The sequence below is a fragment of the Mastigoproctus giganteus genome, chromosome 10 (assembly GCF_048544385.1).
Source record: "Mastigoproctus giganteus isolate SK-2022 chromosome 10, ASM4854438v1, whole genome shotgun sequence".
NCBI classification, from domain to species: domain Eukaryota; kingdom Metazoa; phylum Arthropoda; class Arachnida; order Uropygi; family Thelyphonidae; genus Mastigoproctus; species Mastigoproctus giganteus.
This window is the reverse complement of record NC_143584.1, coordinates 16,654,534-16,676,121: the sequence shown is the minus strand read 5'-3', so window position 1 is coordinate 16,676,121 and position 21,588 is coordinate 16,654,534. Positions and strand designations below refer to the sequence as shown.

General features: G+C 34.9%; 1 protein-coding gene across 1 annotated transcript in view; it reads right to left on the bottom strand.

The window, feature by feature from the left end:
• Positions 1-6,970: 6,970 nt before the first annotated feature.
• LOC150078804 (neuralized-like protein 2) overlaps positions 6,971-21,588 on the bottom strand; it is a 74,526-nt gene continuing 59,908 nt past the window's right edge. Inside the window, exons 4-5 of the mRNA XM_090382359.1 lie at positions 10,220-10,425; positions 6,971-7,086 (exon numbers count right to left, since the gene is read on the bottom strand). Coding sequence (XP_090238485.1) covers positions 6,971-7,086; positions 10,220-10,425 — 322 coding nt within the window. The remainder of the gene's footprint in view (positions 7,087-10,219; positions 10,426-21,588) is intronic.

The following is a 21,588-nucleotide window of genomic DNA, read 5'->3' as shown; positions in this document are numbered from 1 at the left end:
ATAAATTATACAAGATGTAGCAATGAATTTCCTGGATTGGTGCTGTTGCAGCCATGTTCAATGTAATGTTTGAAAATAAATGGATGTGGTATATTGTAGTTCAAACTTCCTCCAACATAGTGATACAAAGATTGTCCAGTAGGTTGACAAGTTGAAAGTAACAACCAGTTTCATTAGTAGCATTAACATTCCATGTTACAATTTTGCAATGGAGCAATGAATGAATATCAAATTTTGCTTTAAACTGGGAAAATCTACAACAGAAATGTATGAAACATTAAAAACTATTTAATATGGCACACATTAAAATGTATGAAACAGGTTTAAATGGTTCAAAGATGAACATGAATATGTTCGCAATGTCCAAAGAATTGGCATCCATAAACCTCTCAAAATAAGGACAGTGTTGCAAAAGTTCAGGAAATTATGGCAAGAGATCATCTTTGACCTTTAGCACAATGACTGATGAGTTGGACATGAATAAGGAAACAATTCGTGAAGTTCTGCAGTAAGATTTAGGGAAATGGAAGGTCTGTGCAAAATTAGTTTCACACAGCCTCATGGATGAACAGAAGCAACAAAGAGTGTCATCATGAGAAGACATCATCCAGACTTGTCAAGACAATCCTAATTTTCTTGACTGTGTTTTTCACTGGAGATGAGTGTTGGGTGTTTCTGCACGACCCAGAGACAAAGCATCAGAGCATACAGTGGACTTCAAAATCATCACTAAGATTTGTTTACTGTTTGTTTGTCCAAGATTAAGACAATGCTGATCATGTTTTTCGACAGAGTGTGATTCACAAGGAATTTGTGAAGGAGAGAGAGAGAGAGAGAGAGAGAGAGAGAGAGAGAGAGAGAGAGAGAGAGAGAGAGCGTGCCAATGCTGCATTCTACATATAGGTACTTCAAAGACTACTGAAGTGCATTTCCCAGGTGAGGTTCACAATTTTGAGAGAAAGATAGTTGGTTCTTGTTGCATGACAATGCCTCCACCCATTCTGCACTTGTGAAAACATTTCTGATGAAACATGGCATTATACAGATCAATCATCTACTTTACTAACTTGATATAGCACCAGCAGACTTCTTTCACTTTCCCAAGGTGAACACCACTTTCAAAGGAAAGAGATTTCAAGATGTTGAGGATATAAAGAAAAATGTAACCACTGAACTGAACATCATCTCTTTGGACACCTTCGCTGACTCTTTTCAGAAATTTTGCGATCAGTGTAATAAGTGTAACTAGGTGGATACTTTGATACTCTGAATAAAAATAAAACCATTTTTGAGCTCCTTCACTTTGTGTTCTTTTTACTATACCAATCTGGGAACTTGACTGCCACACTATATTTTCTTTCCTCATGAAATAAAAAGTCAGGCTATCACATTTTCTGTACAAACTGATTGTTATTAAATATTGCTAATGCAACTGTTTGCAAATATAAGCACTATCTGATAATGAATGATTTAATGAGCAAATTTTAGCGCATTTTATTAAGTGGTAAAAACTGCTTTGAATTAAAAATAAATAATTTCTATAACTTTAAATGGAAAGACTCCCTCCACCCAAGTAGTGTCCATAGCTGCCAAATTTTGACTTAATCTTCTTGATCATACTCCAGCATGACCACTAGTTCAGAGGAATGTACATTAATTAGTTTTGAAAATAAATACAATCATTAACCGTATTTAGCAGTCATGTGGGGTTGAATCATGGTCCACTCAAAGCATGTGTGCTTCAGCACCCTCATATCTGACCACTCAGCTGCTTTGGGCCTAGAGCTTAATATTAGGTATTTGTAGGCAGGAGGAAAATAAGAGTTTTTTGCAAAATGCAAAAAACAATACTCTCAGTTCTTTCCAAAAAACGAGATTTATTTATATTCAGTTCACACTGCACTAGAAATAAAATTTTACAAAGTAAAATTTTTTGAGTGAAAGTAAACATTCACTCAAAAAAAAAAAAAAAATACACATTTTATATTAAAATACATCCATAGGATCATTTACCAGTATAATATGAATTTAAATGTTAGCTTGACTAACTTTTTCTGTCTGTGGATTTTTAATTGGATTGTCTTTTAGGTATCAACTGATTATGATTATGTCAAGAAAGATACTGTAACAGACTTTTTACCTCTTCAGAGATGTCAAGTCAAAGTTTTGTTTGTAACAACAGCATTGCTGTTCAGACTTGGCTAACAAGAGTATTTCCAAAACTGCATCAGAAAGAGATCTGTTTTTTTTTTTCACCTGGTTGAATTTTCTGACACTGAGCACTGCCATGACGGATTATTAAAATGCAAAGAATAACTCAGGATAACTTGTTATATTTTGTGCTTCTTTGTGCATTTGTCAGTTCCCCAGCAAAGGATTACTATACATCAGTTCTTTCTTCTTTCATAGCAGCATCTGGTTTGAAAATAACAGAACTAATCTGCAAAATATCTACTTCTTTACCTTCAGTGATAATTGAGAATTAATGTATTCTGTAATTTCAATTTGGTACAAAAAACTTGTTCTCCAAATATAATTATATTTAAGTTAAAGTTAAATAATATTTAATTTAAGATGTCTCAAAACCAGTTGGCAACGTGCTAACTATTTGGAGCTAGCAGACTTTTTGCTGCTGTAAGGAAATGCACTTTGACCTTAGGAATTCACGATATAAAACCAGCTGGTGACCATACTAAGTCTGAAATTTACAAAATTTATTCACAAAGTCACACACTTCTGCTAAGAGTGTATTTAATACTTGAAGTTATAATGCTTCATTGGATTGTATCAACATACAAAAAATCTTGAGGGTAACTGTAAACTTGCACTAACACTTTTGTTTTTACTGTATGTATAAAACAGCTTATGTTAAAAATATTACTTCATCAACTTGTTTTGGCATTCATGATGTATTATCTTTGTACTTGTCTCTCATTGGTCTTTTTTACTTGTGATTGATAAGAAAAGCAGCCTTTACTAATTTATTGATGGGAGGGTAGTGTTTTAGCTCGTATTCTTTTCTAGTGTGAGCTGAAAACAATTTATTTTCTTTGAAAATAAATCTTTAATTATATTAGTTTTTAAAATGAACTTTAAATTCTTTTATTAATCGTTATTGCTTTTAAAGTTGCTTTGGAAATGAAAACCTGAAGAATAAATTTCTTTTTATGCTGACTGAAAAATTATGGCAAACTATTCTCAGATGTTTATCATGGCCATATCCTTTAAGAAAAGTAAGAAAAAAATTCATAGAATTTTTTAAAAATTCCAATTTTAAACAGTTTCACTATTTTTTTTGCAAAAATGCAGAGAAATTTTATGGTAAACACTTGAAGAAGAAAATACTCACAAAAAAAAAACAAAAAAAACCAATCACCAGGTAAGCTGCTTGTTTCCAAAAAATATTTTGAACATATCAAATAAACCCGTAAAAATTATTACTTTCCCACACAAAGAAACATACCGAATATATGGCTGATATTCTTTGTGTTAAACATGACTAGAGCTACAGTTAGGTAGCTTCCCATCAATAAATAAAACAGAACACACCTATGTATTTGAAAAATGTAAAAAATAAATACAAACTGGACTAAAATCTGGCAGTAAATTTACCGAAAGAATGGAAAAGACATGAATATTGGGAAATCTTTTTGAAAACAAGAAAAGTTGGCAGGTATGGATGTGCAACTGACTGTCAGGATATTATTATTATTATTATTTTTTTTTTAATGAGTTAAATTTATATTATTTGGAATAAATGCTCATAAAATAAAGGACTAAATTTTGTTAAAATTATGAGCTAAACAAAATAGCAGAAATGTGAATCAGGTGGATAGTTCTATGTATCATTCGGGATGTACTATAGTGGCTTATTATGATAAGCCACTGTAGTACATCCTATGATAAAAGTTATGCTGATCACCGAGATAAGTGAAAGAAGGAAAAGTTAATTAAAACAAGATAATGAGATTTAATGGAGGGGGGGAATGTTTATTTAAAATGTACCACTAATCAGATCAGACGTCTTCAACCCTGAAGACCTGCTATCCTAAGTCTAATATAATAACTGTCACAACAACAAATTGATACACAGTCCCTAATGGGTCAGCAGTGTTATAGTGAAACATTGTTAAATGAAACATCAAGTGAGGACTGGCTGCATACATCCTTTAGTTTCTGCTATAACCTTGCAAATGTTCAGCTTGTTTCATGCTTTGCCGAAATAATAAACTGTCTTCCAAAAAAAAAAAAAAAAAAAAAGTACATAAATCCAAAATAAGAACATTTCTCACTGATGAATATATAGAGAGGAGTTTCAGGGTTGGCACAAGCTATATTAGGTCTGGCATTAAAGTTTTAGAAGAGTAGAACTGTTAGCTAAATAATGGCAACACTTCACTGCATGTGACACTGTTTAATAAAATTGAAAAACTCAGTAACAATTCAGAAAACTGTGCCTTGCAGTACTATTCTTCCTCGTAATCTTCATCCACAAGTTAAACAATAAAATTAAATGAATATGAATGGATACAAATGCAGTACATGCGATAAAGCTGTTCTACAGTTAAAAAAAATAAAGAAACTTTCTTATTCCTTTGTGTAGCAGAAAAATTCTCTGCCTTGTCACAGAACACTGTAGGCAGTTATCACGACCATGTAAGTTATCCATTATATTTAATCCTGTTGTTTAACATTCAACAAAGATTCTAAGAAGAGAATCATAATATAAGGCAGTGTATTCTAAATTATTAAATCTACATTTTTCCATATTTATTAACCTTTGGCTGTGGGCATAGAACTTACAGCATCAAAAAAAAAAAAACACAGAAAAATATGATGTGGGGAAAAAAAAAAAAAAAAAAAAGTGAAACCTTTCTGTTTGCTTCATTAATTATTTTTTTTTCAATGGAGATGTATAACTGTAAAAAAAATTATTAAGGCTTTGTTTTGGAGTAAAAATTTTGGCTTAAAAAAAATAAAATAGTGTCAATTTTTTGTACCGCTATCAGTTGAGAAGTGAGCAAAAACTGCAGCTAGGGGAGATAATTTTTGATTTTACTGTCCAATACAGTGTCAGCATTAAGAACAATCTTTTTAAAGTTTCTTATTTTCAATTATTTTTTGCTGTTTATCTAAAAAACCTGAGTGAATTGTGTACACCAATAAAACTGATGCTTAAACTTTAATTTTGTTTGCAGTGAAGTGTTGTCATTTAGTTTCAGTTATATTCATTATATGTATATATATTTATTTATATTTGTTTCACATAAGTATTTCTATGGTTCCTGTTGTCTGCACATTTAATGACTATGGTATTTCTAATTGTATCTGTACAATTAGAAATACTTTGCTGAAAGTAAAATAAATTACAAATATCTTGCATGCTAAAAGTAATGTACTACATGTCTTTAAAATAAAAATTATGCAACTGTAAAATTCAGTTATCAATTTTAAAACTAACTACACACTTATCAATTTGTTTTGGTTTTAGGCTGCATCAAATCAAATGCTAATAACTTATTCTCTGAATGGGAGACACTACAAATTTAATCCTCAAGTGAGCGAGCATTTGGTGTACACTGTGTGCCAATCTCTGTGTGTGTGTGGGTATGTGTGTTTTAATTTATTAAATAAAGGCTAGAAATAGATAAAATTGTGCACTTTACAATGCATCAATTATATTGGATACAATTACAAATAATCATTTTTATTGCGGAAATGCAAAAGAGTGCCAATAATAACAGTTGTGAGTTACCCGAGTAGATTTTTATGTACTCTACAACATTCAGTATATCTTTTTGAAAAACATGAGTAAAGTAAATTTGAAATAAAAGTGATTTATCCATATTTTAGCATTATTTTAATTAAAAAAAAAAAAAAAAAAAAAAAAGTTCGTTGTCCTAAAAAAGGTTACAGTAATAGGCACACTGGATCTCTCACATCAACAGTGAAAGATCCAAAGTCAAACCTGTAATGCAGGAATATTAAAAAATCATTCACTCTAACAGATATTTTAATTTTAATTTTTTTTTTTTATTGCAAATGTACACCAATGTGATTACTTGAGGGTTAAAGCTTCCAAGTGGTGCAGCCTTAAAGCTGAATATGCATGGCTAAGACTAAAGGTGAATATGTTCCATTCAACTTAACTGCAGGATAAAAAAGCAATCAACAAACTAGACTGCTTTCATTTTATGATTACATTCTCTTAGTTATTCAATCCAAGCTTTCTAGGTGGCATAACAAAAATACAAACTACATAATACTTCTAAACGGCATACAGTTTATCCATAAAAATAATTTCTTAAAACTTTGCTTAATTATACTAATTAAGAATTCAAAAGTAGAATTAATTATTCTAAGTATTGTGCTGTACTGTTTTTTAAACACTAACTCTGAGGTTTTAAATTTCAAAAACATTCAGAATTTATACTCAATGTGATACATAACTTTCTTCAACCAAGTACAAATGGAAACCAATTTAGAGATATTTAATTTTAAATATCTTTAAAAGTAGCAGGTACTAATAAGAGAAGACACTTGTTGACCAAGCAGTAAATAAATGTAAGCTTATTTTTAAATTGAAATAATTCAGTTTAAATATAAATTACTTGTGTACATAATACTATGTAACAATGTACAATCACTGTACAATAAATGTGTTTTCTACATGGCATACATCATTTTCATATAATTGCAACACCATTAGAAAAATGTAGTAAAACAGATCCATATTCTGTTTGATTTCTCTTACAGTTCCTTTACAATAAAACAACTCCTGTAAAAGAAATTGGTCTCGCTGCAGAATAACTGCTATTTCTTTATGTAAAACAGTTTCTCAGTTTTGTAAAGAAGATGATGCACCTTCAAACCTCAAATCATTCTGTACAAAAGTGGTACTCCCTTAGTAACCGGAATACCAGCAAGTATATTATTACTGTACATTTCAAACCATTCAAAAATTTTAGTGTCATGATTCATAACGAAGATACTCTTTCAGTTTTCTTGGCAAAGGTAAGCAGAAAACATCGGATGATGACACATGTTGAAGAATTGCATCTCGGCAAGCACTCTGCAGTGAAGCAACTATTAAAAAACAAATCTCATTAGAAAAATTATATTCAATATTTCCTGTTCTAAAATAGTCCTTTTCTTATATAATTTATTTTAAAGTTGCTATATAATTCACTGAATTACCATGTCAAGAAATGTCAATTACATGAGTAAAAAAAAGGCATGTTTCATATAATGAAAGGCTCAGTCTATGATACCTTAGAACATGCATTATTTTATATTTAATGTTCAATTTCTCCTCTCCATACTGTCCTGATTTGCAATTTCTTCTCTCCATACTGTCCTGATGACAGGGTACATTTTCTCCGGAAAATTACTGTAAATAGTATAAATAGTGTTTCTGTGACAATCATAGTCCTTGAAGACTATGATATAATGTATTTAACTAACTTGTAAGTGAAAATAATATTTAATAAATATACTAGTTTTGTAATCCATTTTGTTTCCAAAACAAGCACCACTGAATTCTGAATTTCTTTGCTTCAAAAATACTTCAGCTTTGTCTTAAATTACCTTTTCAAAACCTGTACTTCAGAACAAATTAGTAGATGTGCATGCCCCGACCCCATTTTCTCACAAAATTAGACAGTTGCAAATTCACTGTATTGCTCTTAATATCACTTACTGTTTGTATTGATTAAATAAAAACTTCAGACATGGAGACACATTTCTGCTGCTAAAGCATGTGTGAATAAAGCATATTCTGCAGTGAATAAAGCAATGTATAATTATCACTCTATGTTCAGCCATTTATTTTTGCTAGACTTAAATGTCTGCAGGTTGTGATTTCAGTCCCATTTGTAATGGACAGAAAATTTTTCCAATCCAGAGTTTACTTCCAACGTACACATTTATTGATGTGAACATTTCAAAAACCAGTTGTTCAAGAAGACAAATAAATGTAGCACAATAATTCTTCTTTCACATCACATCTTCAAAAATTAATAAAATATATGTAGCATAAAAGTATGACTTTATTTAAGCCATCAGCTGACTCGTCCATCTGAACTGCACACCATTCCAACTTTCTGAATCAAATTGTCTTCAATTCCTGCAAACACAGCATATACTTGTATCATTGAAAGAGGGAGCATTTTTGTCCCCAGCTGTTTGGATCCAAGACTTCTGCATGTGCACATATACACTGCCACTAAGCAGAAGTTTATGCACTCTCTTTCTTTTAGTAATTCAAAGAGCTATTAAAGACAGCTTCCTTTAAGTAATTTTTCTATGAAAGTAATGATTTTTTAAAATAGCTCCTCATATGAGGCTGCCATAGCCTAGTGGTCAGGCATGCGGGTGCATAAGTACATGTGTGCCTTGAGTGACCGGGGTTCAAGCCCGTGACTACTGAATACGGTGCTGTTTCTTGTATTCTATCTATCTTGTGAACTCCTCTGACTGTTTGGTCATCCCGAAGTATAAACAGAAAATTTATTTATTTCATCTCAAGACATTTTTATTCAAAAAAAGTGATTGGTTTATTTTCCAATTCTGGGCACATTGTTAACAAATATTTAGAAAGCTTTGCTAGCTTTATGTTTTTACTTGATAGAATCTCCACAAACTACACTGTAGTTCTGGTGAATACTCTTTTCTGATTTCAGCAAAACAATGAAACCAAGTTTAAAATAATCTGTGTTGTGCCTTCAAAAATCTGGACCCTTTCTTTTTTTTTCTTGTGTGGGGAATCAAGTGCTGATTGATTTTTTTCAATCATAAAAGCCCGACGTATTTGTTTAGCATTACGCTTTGAGAATAAATTCATATAATTTGCCTTTCTTTTCTTTCATTTCTAAACCATACCTTCATCAATACTTAAAAAATTAAAATGATGTTGGTTAAAGGAATGCACAGAATAAATCATTAAACACAGCAGTGAAATTCAATAGTACTATATGATGTATTAAAAAAATTAAGCACTTATCAGTTGTAGGTTGTGGACTGGTTACCTGTAGCAATTTTCCCATTTATATTCTTTGGTGAACGGTTCCAGAATATTTTAGATTTTTGATGAAACTATATGTTTTTAGTTCTTACCAGACAAGCTCAAGAGATAGAGGCCTGGCAGATGAAATCCTTAATTCTATTTTATTTAATGGTATTCTTTTTTTCTCCTCCCCAGAAAAACTCAGCAACCACTAACAACTTTGGAAAAAAAATAAAATTTTTAAATTTTAATTATAGTAAAGTTTATGGTTCCCCCCCCCCCCCAAATGATGAAAGAACATAATTTCCCTCTACTATACATAAATCAATCAATCATATGTTTATACTTTGGAATAGCCACAAGCTCAGACCAATTTACAAGGTAGGTATAACAAGAATATTATCATATTTTGGGTATCTTGTGGAGTCAAACAAGTGGCTTGAAGTCTGTATTTGCAGGTCAATCACTTGACAATGATCAACTTGGGAAAAACCACAAAACTAGATAATGCTACAAATGGAATGAGTGGAAGAAAAATCATTAAGTACCTGTGATGGTACACAACTTCTGAAGGCTTCAATTCATCAACTAATCTAGTATATAATGAAGTAACTGCAATAATTAAAAAAAATAAATAAAATAACCAAGAAGTCATGCATTGACAATCACAATCTTGTTACCCTACATTACTTGGAAAGAACCATAAAACTTAACACAAACTGAGAGAGAGAGACTGACAGCAAATTAATGCTGCTAATAGGGTTTCAGGGTTCACAAGTGTTAGTATTTCTTTGAAGAAATAGTGATTTTAAGCTCCTGTTTTTTATTTTTATAATTTTCTCTTTTGTGTTGAAATAGGGATGGTTAGGTTCACAGGAGAAGAATGGCACCTTACCTTATTATAACCCTATCAGCAGCAGCATTAATTCGTTGTACTTAATTTGTGGTTTAAGTGTTTTCTATATATATTTTTAAAATAACATAAATAAAATAATAAATAAATTCTCTTTATACTCCAGGACAGCCATATAAAGTCAGAGGAATTTACAAGATACAGAAACAAAGAAAACAGAAAATAAACAAGGTCCATGGTAGAGTAGATTTATACGGCGATTTTTTCCAGCATTATATGATCAGTTATACATTAGTTAATTTACACTTGTTAGTAACTGATAATCAAAAATGTTATAAAAGATATAGGATGAAACTACTAACCTCCATATAGCTGTACAATCCTAACTTGTTTTGTTGTACCATAAACATCAACAACTGCATAAAGCGGACCATCTCGATAAGGAATGTCTGTAGCATATGCACCAAGGTCTTCACCATTGACTATAAAATGCATTTCTGCACAGTCTTCCCTAATGACGTATGTTACACCAATTCGACTTCCTACATCAGTTGGTAAAATTCCAACCCTAAAGAAAAAAAAAAGAGAGAGAGAAATAAAGTTACTACACCAAAGAACTTTTCAGACTGTTAGAAACAGGTTGGGTCTTCAAACATTCTACCTATCCCACCTGATGTCTACCTCCATGTGATTACCACCCTGTGTAGATTATTCTAGGAACATTTTGAAGGAAATGTTTCAAGGTGATCATAAAATCAAGAACATATGCCTTGATAAGTGTCAGGCAAGGTAGTCAGTATATAATGAAGTAACTGCAGTAAAATACTGCTCCACTGATTTAAGTTTTTCTTTTCTTTTATACTAAGTACATGGCAGGCCTTGGGCAACTCTTGTATAATATTAAAATCTATTCTAAGTTCATATGTATCAGGTCATATGTTCTTAAATACAAGGTGCTACCCAAAAGTTCCCGAAATGTATTTATAAAATAAATTACTCACACCGGGTCTTATTCACCACCATCACCTTTGAACTAGTCCTCTTGAGAGCGTAAACACCAATCCTAGCACTTCTCAAATGATTTGAATGCGTCCTTAAAATCCTTCTTCGTCATAGTGTTCAGCACTGCCTGCGATTTGATTTGGATATCCTCTACGCTGTCAAATCTTCGACCCTTCAGCTTGATTTTCATTCTTGGGAAGAGGAAGAAGTTGCAAGGGGATAAGTCTAGCAAATAAAGGGGGTAGGGGACGATTGTCATGTAGTTGGATGCCAAAAACTGTGCCACAGCAAGAGATGTGTGGACTGGCATGTTGATGATGAAGGACCCAGTTCTTTGTGCGCCACTTCTCTGGACGTTTCCTCCTGACGGTTTCCCTTAACTGCCTCAGGACTTCGCGGTAGAACTTTGCACTGATGGTCTGGTCAGTGCAAGGGACGAATTCCTTATGGATAATCCCATCAATGTCAAAAAAACAGATCAGCACGGCACTGCTCCTCACTTATCGGGCTTTCTTCAGTCGGGGCAAAGACGGGCTCTTCCACTGGGATGATTGTTGCTTGGTTTCTGGGTCATACCCATATAGCGAACCCTCATCACCAGTGACGACCGTAGAAAGGAAGTTTTGATCACTCCTGACCCGTTCTTGAAGATCTCTGCTAACTTCCATGCGATGCTACTTTTGGTCTTCACTCAGTAACCGTGGCATGAACTTGGCTGCAATCCTTCTCATGTTCAACTTGTCTGACAAAATCTGCTGACATGTGCAGTACGATAGTCATACAATGCCACAAATGTCATGGATGGTCTGCCTGCAGTCTTCACGGATTGCCACCTGAACTTTTGTGACATTTTTTGGGGTGGTGCTCAATGATGGACGCCCAGAGCGATCGTTGTTATCAACTGACATTTGACTGTTTTTAAAATGGTTAAACCAGTAGTAGGTCTGTGTCTGGCCTAAAGCATTGTCACCAAAAGCTTGTTTCAACTTCTTATGGGTTTGTGCTGCTGTATCATTAAGAAGGAAACAAAACGTGATGCAAACACATTGCTCTCTCACACATTGCAAAAATTGCAAACTACGCAAAACACACAATCAAAGAACTGCGTATAAATATTCAATGACTCTATCCAGCCCGATGCCATGTGGCACACTGATTCACAAATGATGCACGCAGTGTTACCTAGTGCACAAGTCCATACCAGATGTAGTTCTTTGTATAACATTCAAATTTCAGGAACATTTGGGTAGCACCTCGTAGCATTCAGGAAGGGATACAGGACATGATCTCAAAATTTGCAGATGGTGTGAAGAATGGAAGAGTAGCTAGTGACCACCAGCAAGAAGAGCTGCTTTTTAGCTGCTCACACCTCAAGGGAAGGGATACAGGACATGATCTCAAAATTTGCAGATGATGTGAAGAATGGAAGATTAGCTAATGACCACCAGCAAGAAGAGCTGCTTTTTAGCTGCTCACACCTCAAGGGATGGTCAAACAAGTGGTAATTACGTTTTAATGTTGCAAAATGCAAGATTTCTTGCTTGGGAAATAAAAACTCAAAAAGTAACCTATACACTGGGTGGGGCTGAGTTAAAAATGGTAAAAGAAAAAAACAATTTGGGGGTTATAATACACGTGGCATGGAGGACTCAGTGTCCTGTCAATGAATCAAACAGCTGCATGTAGAAATAAGGAAGACATAATTCCACTGTAATTGTGATTGTGAGACTGCACTTGGAATACTGCATCCAAGAATGGGAGGCAAACCTAAAATTGACTACAGAACCTGGTAACTATGTCACTTAGAGGAGATATTAAAATGAAGGGGAATTTTTCACAGTATTAAATAATGCAAAACCAGAAGGCATAAATTCAACTAAGGGAGAAGAATTATAGATTAGATCATAGAAAATTTTCCTTTAGCCAGTAAAAATTGTTAATTCTTGGAATAAGTTGCCTCCATGAGTAGCAAAGGCAGACAATTTTGGGAAATTCAAAGTCCTGCTGGAAGAGTACCTATGGGTTTTTTTTTTGGCTAATAAAGCAAAAGCCTTTGGATTTTTGGCACTGTACAGTCAATACTGATACTAATCTCATCATAGGATATCCACAGATAACTAGAGGTGAAAGTTTTGAAGTATATGATGGTTATAAGTTGGTCAGTACCATCACAAAAATGATTAAGCTGGCTAAAGTCTAAGAAATCACTGACTAAAAGCATAAAAAGGGGATAAGGAGTTTTACATGTATGTAAATACAATGAAAAGAGCAAACCAGATTGGTCCTTTATGTAACAGATGTGAGGAAGTTACTAATTACCCAGGTGATGAACCAAATGAGTATTTTGTATCACTCTTTACAAATAAAAGATCCTTCATGGTGAGGAGAAACTGCTAGTGAATCTGAGTACTGTAAAACCAACATTATGGAAATTACAGCAGGTTGTTTATTAGAAAAACATTTGAACATGAAAGTAAGTAAGGGCACTGAGACAGATTGCATATTATCCAGTTACTTTAAAGGAAGCAGCAAAGGTATGCATCAAATCATTAAGGTTAATCATGAGGGCTTCAATAGATTCAGGGGAAATTCCCAGGTACTTAAAGGTAGGGGGGGGGAACCATATAGGTAGGTTTATTTTATTTATTTTATTTTTTGGTTGATAGAGCATTTGATTCTGTCACCCATAAGAGACTGCTATATAAGCTGAAACATAATTAGATCACTGGTGAGGTACTTAGCGGATAAAAGGGTGGGATCAGGGCCGGATTAAGGATGAAATAGGCCTCAGCCATATTTAAAATTGAGGCCCCTTTAATATATATACACACACTGATGAACCAAAACATTATGACCAGCGAGTCGTTATGCAAATCAAAGCAGCTACAGGTGAACTATGGTGTGTGTGCAGGTCGGGACACGGTTACCTACCTCCCCTAAATGTTTGTACCAATATTTTTGAGACACCCTGTATAAAAGAAAAAAGTTCCCCTAGTTACCTTGTATATAATGCAGGATGGGTAAAGTTTATTATGTAAACTTTGAAAACAAATCAATTTGAAATGGGGTCATGGATTGAATTAAAAAGGGGATTTGGGAATTGTGGTATAGATATGAAGTTACCTCTGCAGTGCAGAAAGGCAGCTAGGAAGGTCCATAGTACTCTACTGATTTATCAAATAGTTTGTAGAGATGAGGTAGGGGTTATAATTCCAATGTATAAGGTAACTGCAAGACTGCACTTGGAATATTGTGTCCAAGTACATAGACCAAACACAAAAAAAGAGACACTGACTGTCTTGAAAAGGTTTAAAGATGGGCAAATTGTCTGGTTAGATTAAAAGGACATATAAGGAGAGACTTTGAATACGTGAGCTCCAGAGTTTGGCAACTAAATATTTTAGAGGGGATCTGGTTGTGGTTTATAAAGCTTTGTAGAAGTTTTCATTTAGCCAGTGATCTAGTTATTTAAATAAGTTGCATCCATGGGTAGTTGAGGCTGTTGACTTGGGAAATTCAAAAGCATGCTGGAAGATGTAAACTTGAAGGAAAATGTTTTTTTTTTCTGGTACAGCAAAAGCCTCTGGCTTCCTTGCACTTTATGGCCAATTAAAAATACTAATAATATTTTGGATTTGTTAATGCAGCACTGCTGCAGACTTGTACTCTAATATTTTCCTCTTGTCGGAGAAATTTTCTACTGTGGACAGTAGGAATAGATTTAAAATAATCCTTTTTCATCAAGCACATAGTGGTAGAGCTAATGATTCCACAGTTTTTGTCATCTTTGACATGGTGTGTAGTATTTTAACAAGTCATGTTGTTAACGCAAAGAGGGGAATGTTCTTTTGTACAGAAACAAAAGAGCTTTGCTCAGAACTGAAATTTTTGTCTTTCATACATTCATGTTGGGCAGCAAACTGCATGTTTATCACTATGGGTGGATGCATGTATATTATGAAATTTGTTCATTCTGACAGGGAGTATTTCTTCATTTTGATATATTTGACTCTAAAATGAGAGTCAGAATGATTTTGCGCTTAATTACCTAAATTTTGTACTAAATAAAAATCACAGAGTAACCCATTGGCGGGTTGCCCTTCTGGATAAATAATTACTGATGTAATAAGTAATATGACTCGCTAGTGTTCACACATCATTGCAAGTTTGTAGTCTCTGTCACAATCAGTTCCCTCACAAGGTTCAGAAAGTAAAATAACATTACAGAATTTCCCTGTGTTGTTTGTATTGTGTATTAACAAAAAATCTGAGATAAAATTAGTCAAAAATTGCAGGACCGATCAGCAAGTCACTGTGGCTAACAAAAAGACACTGATGCAAGAGGCAACAAGATCTAATTTCCATTTATTCTTTTGGTGGTGCAACATAAATTGATTTGTTTTTATCTGTTGTTTGAAAGTGCATCACTGTTGGAGAAGTTTAATGCTGCTTTTTTTGTGGAATGAAAATTCTTTAACAGCATAATAAAAAAAAAATAATAATAATAAATAAATAAAAATAATAAATAAAATAGAGTTCTTTTAACATTTTTGCTGCCAGCTTTAATGACTGCAGTTTCAACCTGGAATTGAAAACCATGGAATTAAGTCAATCTGGACTGGAAAGGGCAGAAACATTTTTGGGCTTTTTTCTCACCATGACTGAATTAATCAGCCACCTCTGAGGGTTGCTTGACAAAAATATCCAGTTTATTCTTCTGTCAAATTGGAAGAAAAAAAGCTTTAAAAGTAAGGTGGTTCCCCTGTAGGTGGATTAAAATCTGAAGCTGCATATTTGCGTTCAAGAAGCAGTGAACATGTTAATCTGTCGTTGTGTATTCAGGACATATGCCTGTATTAGAAAACACAACTGAAGGTAAATAAAATTAATCATTCCCACGTAATAAAATTTTGTATTTCAGTCAAATACGATTGATATATAATTAGTGGAGGATATTACTCTGTTTTCTGATTATATTCATATGTCAACCATAACATTTATGTTGGGAATTGTAATGACAACTTATGGCAGTAAGTTATCACAGACGCTTAAATTTTATAAGCTACTTGGTGGAGACGATGACATGTTTAAAGCATCTGAAAGGTGGCTTTAGATATGGAAGGCTTGTCATTGGATATAATGGGTTAGTCTTTAGGCGAATCTGCATTAAAAAAGGCATCCAACGAAGCGAGCATGAAAACTAGTAAAGAGAGAATTACTGTGTTATCACGTGCAAACAAGATTGGATATCACAAGATAAAGCCATTTGCATTAGTCTTTGGTGTTTTAAACATGTCAACATGAAATCTTCTACCTGTGATTTATAAAAAAACAACTCCAATGCTTGGATGGTGAGAGATATTTTTGCTTCATGGTTTGAAAGTGAGTTAGTACCACCAATAAGATGCCACTTTCTTTCCAAAAAACCAGAAGAAAAGGCTTTGCTACTGTTGGATTACCGCCTAGCTCATCCAGTGGCTGATGTCCTGAAATCAAAAGATGGCAAGATCAGAATTGCATTTCTGCTAAAGAACACAACTGCATTAATTCAGCCCATGAATTTGGGCACTATTCAAGCCTTTAAAGCCTACTATTGCAGTGAGCTACTTGCTAGTGTTGTGAACACAGAAATTCAAGTTCTAGAATTTCTGAAAACATCAACGCTGAAAGACATTGCATGCAATACTGGATTAGTGTGGGAGAAAGGAAGTGCAACGGCAATTGGAAACTGCTGGAAAAAATGCATTGGAAAAGATGAGATCACTAATAATAACTTCGAATCATCAGCATTTTCAGAACAAGAAGCAAAGACTGCTTGTAAAGTACTTTGTGGTAATCTTAGGGTGAATGACCTGGCTGCTTGGATTGAGGTGGGTGTGGAAGCTCCAGTTGCATATTACCTCAGTTAGAAAGAAACTGCAGCCTCTGTGAACAGTGGGAAGACAATCGACAAACAAAAGGCCAGTGACATAGAGAGTGACTCAGAAGATAATGTGGATAATTTGTGTAAGGGAAAAGCACTAGAAATTAACAAAGTGCTTGAAAACATTAATGAGGTGATGGTGTGGTTAGAACATCAGAGTGATAGTGAATATCTTTATTTATTGTATCTGACCACTATTAAAAATTATGTACTTAAAAAAATGCTGTATCAGTTCCAGCAAACTAAATTACACGACTATTTCAGAATGGATGCATAAAATGTAAGTCCATAACATCATTGTGCATTAGTAGAATGTAAAGGAAATGGTATAAAAGTAAACTGCAGCCATTATCAATCCACCGCAGGATGGAAGTCTCCCGAACGATTCATGTTGAGGGAAATGAACCATAATCTGCCACGCTGGTCCAGTGCAGGTTGGCAGAGCAACCATATTTAGCAGTCAGAGGCCTGAACCCTGGTCTACTCAAAGAGCGTGTGTTACTGCACTCCCGCTCCTGCCCACTCAGCTACAGTGGCCTGATATAACCTTTAACACTTTATGACTTTTAGTCTGTATACTCATAAAGTATTTATTTATTAAGTAAAGTGTATTTATGTTAAAAAAACTATGGAAAAAAAAAAAAAGGTAAAAATTTTTCAGTTATATATAACATGCTTTGCTTATAAATGGCTATTAAAGTTGTTACCTGACATCTGAGTTATATAAAGGTTGTGTTATAGTAAACAACAATGGACCTGGGGAATTCCACTAATAACAGCAGTCCAAGAAGAGCAGTGTGAAATTACACAAAGGTAGGCGATGTAATGCCTATTAATAAGAGTATTGATGTAGGTTCTACATCGATGCTCTTATTATATTTTCTAATTCTGACAAAGAATTTGAAAATTATTTCTACAATTTTAGAGAAATAAAAAATGATGTTATGAAATGGCAATGTGTGTATAAGAAGATCTTTGCTCAACAAAATAGTTCTGATTTCTTCAAAAAAGGCAATACCAGGCAGGCAGGTACCAGGGTACCTGCCCGCCCAACTGATGAGTGAGCCAACAAGCTCTGAAACGGTGCTGTCTGGGTAGTGGTGCCCACTGAGAATAAATAACAGTAGTCTCCTCTACTAGAGAAGTGTTATTTATTTGAAGTAGTGCAATACCTGGTATCTCACTGTGAAGGTAGCCACAATATGAGATAAAATCAAACGATGCCTTTACACCATTTATAGACTACTTATGTAGTTAAACTTATGGGTAAACTATGGTGTATTTACACCAATATTATATAATTAATTTCAATCCATAATATATTATGTCTTGCGCATTTAGTCTTTAATATATTATTATTACCTACACTATTTGGCATCTCTCATATTGTGGAATTAACTTCGCAACCGTGATGGCATGTTTGCATTACAGGGTACCTGCCTGCCCACCACGAGTGAGCCAACAAACTCCAAAACACGTCTGGGTGGTGGTGCCCACGGAGAATAAATAACAGTAGTCTCCTCTATTAGAGATGCGTTGTTTATTCGAAGTAGTGCAATACTTGGTATCTCGTTGTGAAGGTAGCCACAATATGAGATAAAATTAAACGATGCCTTTATACTACTTATGTAGTTAAACATATGAGTAAACTATGATGTATTTATACCAATATTATATAATTGTTTTAAATATAAACATTCATAAAATTTCCCTTTTATTTTCATCATATCTGTGTTCCAATTCTATCTAAATTAATATACACTGAGAAAAATCAATAATCAATTTTAATGGATGCCATTTTTTGTGGAATAATCTTATTAGTGGAGTCCCCCATGGTTCAGTGCTAGGCCCATTGTTGTTTTCTATATTTATTAATGATACTGATGAAGGTATATCAGGCTTAACCTCTAAGTTTGTAGATGATACAAAGGCTGGCAAGGTGGTTAATGACAGTAATCATGGTATGCTACATCAACAAGATATAAAAAAAAAAATTAGGCACACGGTCAGCAGTAATCCCAGATAAATGCACTCTGTGGGTAGTGGAAAATAAAAAAATACCTAGAGATAATCGTTCAGTCACAAATGAAGCTCTCAGAGCAGTGCAGACAGGCTGTGACAGCTCATGGGGCTTTGTCAGTGATATGCACAGGAATTTTGCTAGCAGGGATAAGGAGATGATTATACCATTATACAAAGGGTACTAGAAAAGTTTTGCAATATGGCGCAACAATGAATCACAGGAAGCTGCTTGTTGCTGCATGTTGAGACATGTTCATACGTGCATAGTAGCCGTGCCAAGTCGATGGGCTCAGTTATTCATTAGTAGTGAGAGTGTAAAGTGCTTGCGATGGCATCGTGGTCACGAAATGAAATAAGGACAGTTTTGCGGTATAATTTCGTGCGTGGTTTAACCATAGACCAGTGCTTAGAAGAAATGACTCTTGCACTAGATGATGATTGTCCACATCGTACAACGATATTCAGGTGGTATAGAGAATTCCAAAGGGGAAATTTCACTCTGGAGGATTCTGAGAGGCCGGGAAGGCCACGAACGTCAATTACGGAGGAAAACGTTACTGCTGTGAGGAAAATGCTTGACGAAAACAGGCGAGTGACCTACCAACAGATAGAGGATACTTTGGGCCTAAATGCACCAGCAATTCGTTCGATTCTGCAAGATCATTTGCACGTGAAGAAACTTTGTTCTCTCTGGGTGCCGCATCAACTGACTGAAGAGCAGATGACACGACGTGTGACTTGGTGCCGGGAGATGTTAAAAAAGTTTGATAAGGGACAATCTCGGTATGTGAACAACATCGTGACAGGCGACGAGACTTGGCTGTACTATTACGATCTGCCGACCAAGGCTCAAAACAAAGTTTGGGTCTTTGATGATGAGGACACACCCGTAATTGTCAGAAAATCCCGATCTGTAAAGAAGAAAATGATAGCTGTATTTTTCAAATCGAGTGGAATTGTGGAACATGTCGTTTTGGACACGCAGAAGACAGTCACAGCTAAGTGGTATACTGAACAATGCCTGCCTAAAGTCATTGGATCTATGAAGAACCTGCGGCCAAAGTCAAGAATGGACACCTGGTACGCCAGAGCTTGCACTTGGGCATCGCATGACACAGAGACAACCCCCAAGGCAGAATGCGCTGGTCCCGAAGGAACTAGTAGTTGTTGGTGACTCTATAGTCAGGGAAACGGGGAACATGCTTTGTAAAAAAGATAGGTGGAACAGGACCAGGGTATGTCTGCCAGGGGCAAAGGTTGATGACGTTGTAGAGCGAATATCATCTTTTAAGGGCACAAAAGGTGATATAGTTGTACACGTTGGCACTAATAATATTAAGAGTAGGAGACCGGCAGAATTACTTAACAAGTACAGGTCAATGTTGAACAAAAGCCGAGAATTAGGGTTGAATTTAAAAGTGTCTGCAATTCTGCCCAGACACGATAGGAGGGAGTATATGATGAGCGCCTTGTCGATCAATTCGGCCCTGGAAAGATTGTGCAAGGCTCAAGGGGTAGAATTTTTTTCAGCCTGGACTGTACTTGTTAACAGGAGAGATTGCTTCTACAGGGATGGGATACACTTAAATAGAAAGGGTGCAAGAATATTTGCTGATGCTATCGAGGCAGTGTTAGGTGGGTCGGAAAACTGCTAGCTTGGGGGGAGACAAAGACCAATAGATTGACAGCAGCCACTGGCAGAGGTGAAAGAGATTCTTGCACTGCTTCTATTAGAATGAGTAGAAGCCTGAAAAACAAGATGCATGGTATTTCAGAGACTGCTGGGAGCCATTGCGGTACAAGTAAACACATGGGTTGTGTTAGGGTAGCTAAGAATAGAAACAGGTGCCGGTATACTTGTGTGTACACCAATGCTAGAAGTTTAGTAAATAAATTTGATGAATTTGAGGTATTGCTCAAAACATCAAAGGCAGATATTGTTGGGATATCACAGACGTGGTGTCACACAGATATAAGGGATGCAGAACTGCAATTTGGGGAGTACAACGTCTACAGAAAGGATAGACAGGATAGGAAGGGGGGAGGGGTTATGCTATTAGTTAATTATATAATATCGGTGTTTTGATACACCATAGACACTCTTAAAAAAACTACAAAGTAGTTGTTGTGGGCATCATTTGCTCTTTTTCATATTGTGCTCTGCCTTCACGACGAGTTGCCATGATGCTGCACTACCTCGAATAAGTAACGCTTCACTAATAGAGAAGGCTATTGTTACTTATTCTCAGTGAGTACCACCACCCAGACATGGGTGGTGGTACTCACTGAGACACTCACTAAGAGTGTCTATGGTGTATCAAAACACCGATATTATATAGATACTAAACTCTTAAAGTATTATGCCATGTGCATTTATTTATTTTAAATATTATCTTATACACCTTTTGGCATCTCTCATATTGTGCGATTAACTTCACAACTGGGTCGTCATGTCTGCAATACTAGGGTACCTGCCCACCCACTGATGATAGGCCAATAGCCTTGAAACATGTCTGGGTGGTGGTACTCACTGAGAATAAGTAACAATAGCCTTCTCTATTAGTGAAGCGTTACTTATTCGAGGTAGTGCAGCATCATGGCAACTCGTCGTGAAGGCAGAGCACAATATGAAAAAGAGCAAATGATGCCCACAACAACTACTTTGTAGTTTTTTTAAGAGTGTCTATGGTGTATCAAAACACCGATATTATATAGATACTAAACTCTTAAAGTATTATGCCATGTGCATTTATTTATTTTAAAAGCTATTAGTTAAGAAACACA